The sequence below is a fragment of the Typopeltis vanoorti genome, chromosome 3 (assembly GCF_054136105.1).
Source record: "Typopeltis vanoorti isolate ZY-2024b chromosome 3, IOZ_Tvanoo_1.0, whole genome shotgun sequence".
In the NCBI taxonomy this organism is placed as follows: domain Eukaryota; kingdom Metazoa; phylum Arthropoda; class Arachnida; order Uropygi; family Thelyphonidae; genus Typopeltis; species Typopeltis vanoorti.
This window is the reverse complement of record NC_143551.1, coordinates 124,599,385-124,612,467: the sequence shown is the minus strand read 5'-3', so window position 1 is coordinate 124,612,467 and position 13,083 is coordinate 124,599,385. Positions and strand designations below refer to the sequence as shown.

At 35.5% G+C, this 13,083-nt stretch overlaps 1 protein-coding gene across 1 annotated transcript in view; it reads left to right on the top strand.

Annotated features, from left to right (window-relative positions):
• LOC150108538 (tyrosine-protein phosphatase 69D-like) overlaps window positions 1-13,083 on the top strand; it is a 655,365-nt gene that overhangs the window by 17,647 nt on the left and 624,635 nt on the right. Inside the window, exon 3 of the mRNA XM_090390483.1 lies at window positions 2,460-2,692. Within this exon, the coding sequence (XP_090246609.1) occupies window positions 2,460-2,692 (233 nt within the window). The remainder of the gene's footprint in view (window positions 1-2,459; window positions 2,693-13,083) is intronic.

Sequence of the window (13,083 nt, the reverse complement as noted above, 5' to 3'; positions counted from 1 at the left end):
GTAGTTGCTCCTTCTAATACTTTTAGCAGTTTCATTACAAATAAACGAATAAAATAAACCATCCAGCACAACTTTATTAAATCAACTTTCATATCTCGTGGTTGAAGAATAGGATGCTACAACCTTCACCTAGTAGCGAAGGTGATCGTTATGGAGAATTTTTTATGATAATCCAAGAAAAACTGGAAACCTCTAGCATTACATAACAAAACTTCGAACCTTGCTTTAGAGAAAAGAAAAATAAATGAATCCTGTAACTTTCATTTCCCTAAGAGATGTGGGAAGAGCTCTTTTAGCCCTAAGGACTGAAACTAGTAGGCAGCTAATTTCTATTCTTCAAGTATTTACTAATGGCCAGCCCAAATCAAAAAGTCTAAGTTTATAAGAGAGTGAGAGATAGAGAGAGAGAGAGAGCGCTACAACAAACAACTGCAGCCATCTCATGGCCCTAAATTGTAATACTCGTATTACTGCCGATAATTCCATGATCTTTTACTTGAAATTCAGGTTAAAACTTGAATTTCTTGGAGGGAATAAAACTACCTAGTCCGTGCCAGAGATCACCTAACTCACGAACGATAGAAGAAAGGCTTAGAAAAAACTTCTTCTCTTGTGACTAGTATCAAACTTAGAACAGCCTTTCTCTGGGTGGCCTGACGTTATGATTCATTTTCACAAGGCTAATTTGCTTCTCACTTAAGGCTTCTAATAAGAAAGGTAGAGGGGTCTCATCCCGAACGATGAAAATCATCTGCTAATTAAAGATATTCGTATAGCTGGTCCTAAATTATAACACTCGTATTACTGCCTATAATTCCATGGTCGATATTTTCTTTAAATGCAGGGTTAAATTGAGATTCAGACTACCCATTTTTTGATGGTAGAGAAATGATATGATATTATCCGCTTGATACAGATCGGTGTATACTTTGGAAAGTGGAAATAACAAGAATATAAATTATTCACTTTCATTTATGGTTGTGAGCAAAACTTGGAACATGCCTAACATAAGGAAAGTACAAAGAAAATTGACACCGCCTGATACTTAAATGCCAACATGCATTCAGAAAAGCAAGACGATAAACAGATGCACATGAAGTAAATGAATAATGAAATTAGACAGAAACTCCTAATGAATCCTTTTCTGCTAAGTAGATAAACTGCTCAGGTGAGCCAGTCTCTTAAGGGATTCACTTACCCTTATACATCGATTTTCTTTGCATACCTGATTATTTCTTAATTTTGTATTATCGTTCATCTTCCAATACCTTTTAGATCGTTGACTACTTAACTTTAGAAGGTTCACACAGCTTACTGCAACTTCTAAAGAAGAATTATTTATACAGTGTTCATAATAAATCTTCCTGAATCTGCATAAACTTGTTATTGGGATACTTATTAGTATAATTACTTATAATTACTATTTGTAACTATACCAATATGAAATTCTTTAAATAATTAATTGAAAGAACACTGAGAAATCTCAATTAAATGTTAAAAAAGATAACTTCTGAATTTACTTTACACACCACATAAAGGTGCATAAATTAAATAGAAATAGATTTCATCTATAAACGTCGTCAGCAGAGGCTTGTAAAGTGAGGAAAATTAAGAATGCGTTCGACTACTTTTAGATTCGCTCATTTGTCCTTTGAGAGATATAAATGAAAGTCTAGGTGTAGCTCTCATACTAAATTATCCCTTTTATTAGATTATTTTTCTAAATAATCTAATAAAAATAAAATCCAAGCGCATGAAATATTGGCAAATTCGCATAATGAACATTGTAAGACATTTAAAAATTTACCGATGTATATATTCACAACACAATTCCAAGATAGACTGTCATATATGTGAGCATTATCCGATTATAAATATATATCCTCAAGTAAGTACTGCAAAAAAATTTCTTAGAACACAGGTGTCGCTAGTGTTAAGTGATTTTGTATTAATTCAAAAATTCGCTTAACATATGCGACACCTATGTTTTAAGAATTGATTTTTCAGTACGTGGGGATTATATTATATTTGTAATAACGCTCGTGTGAGAGTTTTATAGTTAAGATACCTTACCAACATTACCATTTAAAAAAATCCATATAGTTAATATAAATGATCTGTGTAAAGTGCAATTAGCATCTTATTACATTTGATGAATTTCTGGTTAAACGACAATTAGTGGAGTAAAAAGTTTTAAAACGGTCTTCCTAACAAATTCGCTTGATTTGAATATAGCCGTGCGTTTCGGAATAAACACCTTATATAATTACTAATTATAAGCAGCATCCGATGACGAGACGACTGACAAGTGCTGCCATCCTGAGGTCCCAAATTCTAACACAATATGTTATTGTCTGATATATTGTAGGTTCTACAGTCGATTTTCTTGATCTCAATAATATGTTTAAAAAAGTCTAATATTATGTGATTCCTAACACGTTTCATTTCTTCTATTTTAGTACCACCCAAAATTTCTTGGGTACAGATGCTGGCATCAACAAATGAAACACTCCTGTTTGGATGGCGACGTCCAAGTCATGACAATGGATCTAATATCACTCACTATGTTGTACAGTTAAGTCAGGATGAGAAACTGGTATCCAATGAAACTCTGCATGTTCTACCAGCAATGCGCAACAACCACATGTTCATATTTGTAGGACTAGAGCCGGGAGAATGCTATGGCTTTCAGGTAATGTTATCTATGTTCATATTTATATCTATGAAATTATACAATCACAGAACACGCAACTTGAAGATATCATTTTGCATTAAAATGGTATTTATTATTTAGCTGTCAGATCTAAAAAAATAAGCTAACGCCATTTATTCCTCTATCTGCAAGTAGGCGAGGCCGTATTAGCGCTATAATTTTTGGAGATTGAAGTTCAGTCTCCATAGATAGCCAATCAGAGATAGCTGGCAAAATAACATCACTAATTATAAGCAGCATCCGATGACGAGACGACTGACAAGCGCTGCCATCCTGAGGTCCCAAATCCTAACACAATATGTTATTGTCTGATATATTGTAGGTTCTACAGTCGATTTTCTTGAGTTTACCGGACGAAAAACCTCTTGCCTGTGCTAGAGATCGACTAACTAGGGAACTGGTCAAAGAAAGGCTTAGGAAAAAAAACGTTCCTCTAGTCGGAAGTTTCTCTTGAAATCTTTAAGATTTACTGATCATATTATGCTGTATAGAGGGACTGTGAATTGATGAAACTGCATTATTTACTATTCTTATAAACGACTGCAATTCTTGAGAATAAGCAATACTAGAAAATGTAATCTATTTGCAGTTAAAACAGGATTAGCGACAATTAATGAATACCAAAACATCTGTATCACTGTTGCAGCAGTAGTACATAATATCTAGACTTCTTGCATATTATATATTTTAAGTTAGATTCTTTTCCATTACTAATACATCGTAAAAGAGCATCACAATACAAAATATTAAAAGTATAAAGTTATAAAATAAATAAGTTCATAACTTAGAAGGCTCTCTAATTGCATAAGTCCTCTAGCTTTGTAGGGTGTATGCTACTAACACAACTTTATTATGCACTAAGGAGAAAAGTATAAACAACAGGGTCAAGCAAAATGTGTCAATGTATTATCTAAATTTTATTTAAAGAATGATTATATTGACCACAGTAATTTGTGCTGAAGAATTTTTTTCTTCAAAAACTTAGGGAAAATTGTTTTCATTTTTAATACATTTAGTTTGTATCTGGATTACCTTCATGGGTAAAAAGGTGCAGCTCTCCTTGTAAATAACTAGCTTTATTTTCGTCTGATCGCAACGCTTCGAAAAGAAACTTCAACAATTCATGAATCAACAGCAAAGAAAATTAAGTTAGGACTACTAAAGCATATCACTTGGGAAAGCTTCAATAGATTGAAAAAAAAACTTTGCTACGTGTAATGTTTTCGAATGCTTTTGTTGAAAAAACAAATTTCCCTGAAAGACATATTTCTTCATATCTACACACGCGTACATGTGGCATACATAATAAGTCACTGTATTAACAAAAGGTGAAAAGAAATATTGAACTGGTAGACTGCTATGTATGTATAGAGAACTAAAACGCAAAGATTAATACTACCAGATATTGCACTAAGAAGTAATACTACCAGATATTGCACAAAACTAATTAAACGGTTGATATTACTTACCATATAAATTATAATAATAATTTCACCTATTCAGTTGTAAACCAGGATTAAACTAAACGCTGAAGAACCAAGGACGTATTATTCGTATATACAAAAAAAAATACACTCACGTACAGGGTGGCCATAAAATAATTTTCCCTCTTTGGAGGCATCTGTAGCTAAAACAAATAAACGGAATGAGATCAAATTTTACATTGAGACTTTTGAAGGCGTGGGGAGATGATTTCCGCGAAAAAAAGGTTTAGTACCAAAAGTCGCCGATAGTGGAAATTTTGGCGCTGACGGAACCGAAAACAAGTGGATAATTACATTAAAGACAGATAAAATGGAATAAGAACATTCCAACGGTGTAAGCGACAGCCACCTCACTCATTCCAGCTGGATATGTGGTGCGTTACAATGATAATAATAATAATAATAATAATTAAACTACAACAACAACTTGCGAAAGACACAGAAATTAATGTAGTGATTGAACTCACAGGAAATAATGTTTTATTCATCAGAATCAGGGTCCCCTGGACCACATACACGATTTTCAATGTGCTGACCTTTCTTGTGTACAACAAATTGCATCCGGTGTGCGACATGCTCTACATCTGAGCGTAAGGAATCAGATCGGATGTTCATAACAGCCCGTTTTATGTTCTCTTTCAACACATGCAAGTTGGGAACGCCACCAACATGCACATATCCCCACAGCCAAAAGTTACATGGAGTGATATCCGGGAATCGAGGCGGCCATGCGGCTCCGCCAGTGCCAAAATTTTCCCGGCGACTTTTGGTGCTAAATCTTTTTTCGCGGAAATCATCTCCCCATGCTTTCAAAAGTCTCAATATAAAATTTGGTCTCATTCCGTGTATCAGTTTTAGCTACATATACCTCCAAAGAGGGAAAGTTAATTTATGGCCAGCCTGTATATACATACATTTCGTGCTGGTAACTATATTGTCAAGTAAGACGTTTGCAATTCAACCAATTCCTTATACATAAAAAAAAAAATAATAATAATAATAAACTCCTCATAATTTAAATAGATTCTCAAATTACACCAATATGAATGGATGAAAATAAATACTAATTAAATCTAATTTAGTTATCGATATACTCCGATACTTATATTTAATTTACTCTTTTTAGTTATATTTGTTTGAGGTATTAAAATAACTGACACAAATTTGATATAAATGGGTTCTTAATGCTCTTAGTAATTCACAAAGACAAGCTGTCACTTTAAAATTATTCCCCACACTTGCATTTACTCAATAAATGTAATGGATGTCTTGCACTTATCTAAGATATGGTGTTTGCCAACTAGTTGATTTAATATGGTTCTGGTCCCAATCTCGTGTATACTTTCTTGGACACACAACCGATCAGGACCTTCTTTCAAGAACGCAACGTGAAATAAGCCAGACGACTACGATTACAGTGCCATATGCTACATGAAAGACCTTTGCTTCTGGACCAGAAGTCGGATAGGCAGATTTAAACGTGAGATAACAATCCCTTTATCTTAATTACTTCTTCAGAGTTAATTACTGAAAGTATAATTAACACTACTTTGATCAAAAACAGACTTCCTAACGCACTGGCAACTTTCCAAATAACTAAGAGCTTAAACGTAGGTTTTTCTGAAGAGCCACGAACATTCTCCATTAGAAGCTAACATATGTTAGTGTCCGCTCAACAAAGGAATCATCTGAGAAAGTAATTTATCGCCTTAACTTTCTTTACACAAATTGTAGTCATTGTATTAACTCCTTGCGTCCAATTTCTACTAATGCGTCGATTATTTTCTTAAACAAACGGACTCATACTAGGTGAATTATACAAATAAATCACACCAGAATTATGGCTTTTGATATACAGGGTGTTCGGGATAAATTTGACAGTTTCGTAAGGAAAAAGAAAATCTTCTTTGTATCTATTAAATTTAATGAATTGACAAAAAAACATTACAGGCAGAGTTAATTACAATACTATCAACAAGATTTACTCAAAATAACCACCATTAGCATCGATCACAGCTTCAATTCTGCTTCGGAACCTCGAACAAGCTGATGCTACAGTCTCCCTGGGAAGGGCCGCAAAAACTGTTTTAATTTTATCCATTAACTGGGCTTTTGTATTACTGGAAGTGCGATTGGTGTCTTTTTCAACTGCGCCCCATACAAAATAATCCATGGGGTTAAGGTCTGGGGAGTTTGGAGGCCAAACATTTGGACTGGTGAAGTCGTAGAAATTTTCAGACAACCATTTTTGACTTTTCCCAGAGGTGTGGCAAGGGGCCGAATCCTGCTGCCATACATACGGCCTACCATTGGCTACCCTTGTTATCCAGGGCTTGACTACAGTTAGCAACTCCACGAACAAAGCCCGAATTCCAATGCCAGGGTTCTTCAACACCTGTTCCTGCAGATTTGCGAGGAATTCTGCTGTACGAACGCAATCAGATCGTCTGCTAGGGATCTTTCTTCTTGCTACATCCTCGTAGTCACCATTGCAAGTCTCTAGTTCATGCCTGATTGTTTTTACTGTATTCAGGGAGCATTGGGCAGCAGTCGTAATATCCTTATTTTGATGGCGGGCACGAATCATCATGATACAAGTTATTCTCTTCCATGATTCAGGTGGGTTCCAGCTATCCATCCTTTCTGACATCTTGTATATGAATGAAGAAGGGTCCAAACTTTTAAATGAAGAGAAGTGTGTGTTAATACATGTAACTTACGGAAAAATATAATTAATTATAAATATGTCAAATTTATCCCGAACACCCTGTATAATATTTTAGTTAATTTTACGCATTCATTTAAGTGTCTAAACGCAGGTTGTACTCGCATAGACTAATGTATGAACACCCACTGGTGTTCTTCTCAGAAAATTTCACTACTTTGATTAAACGTTTTGCATGTTAAGTTTATTCTGCTCATAATTTTAGCCTTAATCATTTTTCGTGCAGATAGCCAAAAATAGTGATCATAACAATAACGAACACGGTGATCTACTGATTGCTTTATATATACTTATATCCTTATTTTAAAAGATATTTTGACGTTTTAAAAGTGTGAGAATTCTTTTTATATAGTACTGGAATTCTGTTATTATTCCTTGGCGTTTTGAATAATGTTTCAAATTTGCTTTTGTAACAGTTTGTTTTTGCAACTACTGTATTTTCAAATTGTCATTGTAAATCATAGGTTTGTGCACGTCATCGGCAATGCAGGAATTATTTATGAGTAAAATTCTAATAAAACTTGCGTGCATGTATGCATTCTTTGTTAGACTTATCTAGCAATCTTATATTAAGATTTCTAAATAAGTCTAGTATTTACTTTTAAAACGCAATTCGGAATGAATATGCTGGCCGTAAACGAAGTTAAAATTTTTTTATATATAAGTGATCATAATAAATTGCACTAGTCCAAAGCGCCCAGTGCCATCTATTGGTAAAGAGTAGAATCCTTTATATGTCCTAACATCATTCGACGAATTCAGTGGAATTTAACCAACATTTATACTTCTGAGATTGAAACTGAATAATTCATAAAACAGAATAGCTCATAATTAAAACCACCTTAGAATAATAATAGAACAACATTCATATTCTTGGTGTACCATAAAAGAACTCCAGTGTCATCTATAGATTCGAAACTTTTCCTTGGTAAGATTCATTTTTAAAACCTACAATTGGTAATGATACAGAGATTAATTTTATCTCCATTAGTCTGCTATGTCTATCAATGCATGTATTCTCTACTGGTTTATGAAGAAAAAAGAACTCTAGTTTCCAAATCTGCCATCTTCTTTAAGACTCGCAGCTCACAATTAGATCAAAAAGTCCAATGAAACGTTCTTCGCATCGTACAATGAGATTTAAACGCAGGTCTTTCCAACCAAAGAACTCCAGTGCTGTTGAGTGTGCTACAGCAGAGTTAATATTCTACCCTCTAACGTAACATAAATGTATGACAGTATAACTAGTTCATAAATACGTTACATTGATTCTTTTATATGGTAGATATTATCGCCAGAGATAAATTTCAGATATCATTCAGGAAGAAGAGCTTCCGTAGCTCAGTCGGTATAGACGAAGCTCTTTGGTCGGAAAGATCTGGGTTCGACTCCCGTCCAAGACACGAGGAACCTTTATCTGGTGTCTTTCGAAAAGGTGAGTTGGCCGGTCTGATACGGAGGTAGGAGGGGTTTTCACAGGAAATCGGAAAACTTTAAGCAACTTCAACTTGCCGGTTGGGGTTGCTTAAAGTCGCAGTACGTAATAGCAGACCCTGAATCTGTGGGATAAAAGCGCTAGAAAAAAGAAGAATATTAAGGAAGAATTTTTGCATCTTCTTCTTCTTCTTTCAAAATATAGGCTAAAAGTCTATTAAGGACTCTACTTACCTTCTCTTCTTAGGTCTTCCTATATCTCTTTTCCTTTTAGGTTTATACTTGATTGCTTCCTTTGGTAGACTTCCTTCCTCATTCGTTGTATACATTCTCTCCAATTCGTGAGGTGTTTTTTGTTTTACCATTTATTAGCTATATTTCTACCATTCGTATTCTATCCATTGTTTAACTAGTCTAAGAGCATTTCAGCTGCTTATATTCTACTATCTCTTTTTCTTTTCTCTCTATTCAACTTTCTGTACCATCTTGTATTGTTGGTATTGCCATGACTTCGTGCAAATATAATTTTGATTAGAGGTATCATGATAAAGGAAGAAACAGTTCAATAATCAGGAATTACAGTCAGCGTTCGATGAATGATTACATGTAACTTAACTACATATAATTTAAAACTTACTATAATCTTTGTACGTCACATGAATTTAGATTTGGGACGAACTATAATAAAATGCTCTTCATAGACGGTGTAAATCGTGTTTTGATGCAGCCTATTTCATAAATTCATTTGTTTATGGAATAAAAAAGTCGAAGCGATGTCGCATACTGGAAGCAAAATTTCATACGAGCCACTGCCTTATTAAATATGGATTTCAGTTATGTTTCATTGCCGCTAGTTGATCTGGATGGTTATGAACAATGGAATGGATGATAAGCTCAAAGATGCTTCCGACTCGCTATTTACTGTGGCTATTTTCAAATGCAATGCCTTACACACTTCCCTTTCCGCACATGTCTCGTAAGTTGTGATTATTGCCTACCACTCACGTCCACATTGCCGTGCATTTCTGACGTCAATGACCTTTATATTATACTGGCTCCTGTTGGGAAATTCCATTTTTACTTCTATTTTTGCAGTATGTAAGGTGAATGCAAAGTACGTTCATGAATAAAATTGCATCAGCAAGTTTCTGTTATGCAAACAGAGAAATACATGAATATGGGAATACAAACGTTGTCATAAAGCAATAAATATGATCGCCATAAACAACAAATAGGGGACAGTAAAAATATCAACTATTGTTTCGCGTAGTGAGAGGTCCCCTCCCCCTTTTTTTTTTCCTTCTTCAGAGTATAAGATTAGCCAAAATATCTACATTTGGGAAGCAACTTTAAATGTGCAACTACAAAACTGTACACAGTTAATGAATGTGGGAGGATAGGGGATTATAAGTGATTTCCAGGGTTCCGCTTCTTACGACTGAATCGTAAAGGCCAATAAAATGAGTTCAATACATTGTTATCAACGAATGCGACTTATTAGTCTTTTTACCTGCTGCATGACAATATTAATAAGTTTATAGAAAAAATCATACTTTGTATTTGAAAATTTGTGGGATTTTCTCAAAAAATTTCATAATGTGTGTTCAAAATAGCTCTGAACCAATGAGATGAACTTGAGATTACCGAAGAAAATATGCAGGATTTTTTTTTCCATTATTATTTCGGTAGCTCATTGATCGATTTTGTTGTCCAAAAAATTGGCCAGCTTAATCTCAACCTAAACTCCCTCTGAGTTTGGTTCGTGTACACAAAGGAGGCGTCACTGTGGATACCGCAATATCCCACGTAACAAAAACGATATTAATGAACTAAAGTGAACCACATTAAGTAAAAATTGGCAACGCAAACGAGCTGAATTGTTTATTAAAGTTGAAGGATTTGTTTATAACCAAGTTGATAATTAGTTGTTTCATATTTAAGATGATCTGATAATTTTCTCAAAGTTGGCCTAAAATGGACGGTGTGGGTATTATGGAAGAAGAGAAGAAAACGCCTTAGAATACACCTACAAATCTCAAAATCTACTAAATTGCACAGCCAAGCCTTTGCTTCCTTAATTACTTTTACTTTTTCTTTTACTTTTTTTTTGCATTTAACCTTACATACTGCAAATATAGAAGTAAAAATGGAATTTCCCAACAGGAGCCAGTATAATATAAAGGTCATTGACGTCAGAAAGGTTTACTTTTTTTTTCTTTTTTTTTTTTTTACGTATGAGATATTTGCTTTTTTCTTAATGTTCGATATAAGTTTGCTTTGGACGCCAAATTGATATTCCTTATATATTTTTGTGGATGAACAATAAACACAGAATGTGGAATCCGAATAGTATCTGTTTAAGAAAATTGTATGATTGGCACAAATGTATTGCAATCGAAGCTGCTATTCATCTTTTAGATCGCAGATTGACGAACTTTCATGAAAACCAGAACTTTCGAAGTGTACGTGATCATCGCCTTCATTCCTCATGTTCATCTAAAACTAGGACACGAATAATTTGATGAAAGATTATAATAATAGCCTACAGTCACACTTCCAGATTACATCCTTTTCGTGTGACTCTTTGTATTTGGAAACCCGAAGTGTTTTGAAAAAGTAGTTATTTTCGATCAACTAATTCACTTTCAAGTTTACTACTGAATAAACATAGTAGGAGCTCTTAAAACTGCTACGATGTAAAAAAAAAATGTTATCGGTGTTCATAATCAAATGACTACTCAACAGATACACTGATTGTAAAGAAATCAACGCCATGTGCAAGATACATCGTGCCATGTAACGAGTCACGTATTTGTCGCTGGTATAAATTGGAGGAAGATGATGTTCCCAATTCAGTGCAACTATTCCCGGGTGAAATGGCTGCGAGAAGGGAACTGACGGAGTTTGAAAGAGGCTTTGTGTTAATAAATTGGGCTATCCCAGGTCAACAGTCAATAATACCATACTGACATGGAAGGGCAATGAGTCAACTGCAAGTGCTACCCGCAGTGGAGCCACCACCCTCACCGAACGTGACAGTGGGATGCTACGAAGGATAATATGTAAAAACCGCCATTCGTCGCCCGACACGTTGAATGCGGAATTCCGGTCATAGACTGGAACACGCATCCTCACATTCAGAACTGAGGCTGGTAATATGAGTTTCCATTGTACGACCGCAATATGCAAGCCCTACATCATCCGAACCAACATGCAGCGTTGTCTTTGGTGGTGCAAAGAGCATGTACAGTGGGACGTGGAAGCTTGGAAAGCTGTATTATGGAGCAACGAATCATACCACACCCACTGCCGAACACATGGATGGGTGAGGCAGATACCCGGTGAACGTCTCTTACCACAGTACACAAGCCCAACTATGAAAATCTGAGGTGGGGTGTGACGATATAGTCTTGTTTTTCCTGGTTTGACCTCGGACCTTTGCTTGTGGTGCCACGAACATTGAACATATCTGAACATTGTGGATAATGCAGTGCTTCCTAATTTGTGGCGTTTCTACGGAACTGATCATTGTTTCTTTCAGCAAAGCGATGCACCGTGTTATAGGACTGCTGCTGTAACTGCGTGGTTTGTGGACATGAATGTCACAACACTTGACTGGCCTCCACAGAGCCCTAATCTCAACCCTACTGAACATATGTGGGATGAACTGGAGCGTAAGGTGAGGTGAGGTCAAGGGCCGTCCTCCCAATTGTGGAAAATATGCCCCGCATGATTGCTGCAGTCGTCGCAGTGTAAGAAGTTCCTACATCTTATTAAGGTGGGCACCATGGGTGTTTGTTTTCATCTCACTATGGTGTCCGTTGACTTCTTTCCAAACAGTGTATATTACAAATAATTCCATTACTCTGGACATTTTAGCGTAGTTTCTGCTGTATACCTGCAGTCCTCTGTTTCAGATATTTTGAAAAGATTATTGATCAAAAGAATTGAAGGCCAAAATTTGTAAATTTAAGCGCCATTTTCTTTTAAACAACAGCAACGATTCTTTAATGCATAATCTAAAAAAAGTGCGCATATCATTTGTTTCAAAATAATTTTTATTTAAACTTTCTCTCACTCATATCTAGCTGTGTATGAAACTTATGTTGACGAATAATGGCATAACTCGGTTTTACGAAGCTGATCAGACAAGCTATCTCACCGAAAACTCGATGGCCTCGTTTGGTGTGTCGCATGGGCATACCTTCCTTTACTTGATCGATTCATTACTTCGTCTCCGGAGAACGAACAATGAGTTATTTGGTAAACCATCCAATCAGTGATCCAAATAACCTATAATGCAGCATAGGGGACTGGGGAGTTCGGAACAATTCTTGTCTGCAGACTCGTTTTCAGACATCAAAGGCAGTCCACACACACACACACACACACACACACACACACACACACACACACACACACACACACACACACACACACACACACACACACACACACACACACACACCAGCTTATATTATCCATAATACGATGCTCCGACTCTGTTTAGCTACTACTAGCATAGTTGGTTTATTCGATTTCTCTCTAGGCCTAATTCATCTAGAATTAGGCTTAGAACAGAAATGGATTCTGTTCAATAATAAACTTTGTCTTCAACTTATATTATTCTTCACGTCCGGTAATTTCAATCATCTGATATTATTATTTATTTTCCTGTTTCATCTTTAGAAGAACAAAAAGCATAATATTTCTTAAATCTTCTAAAG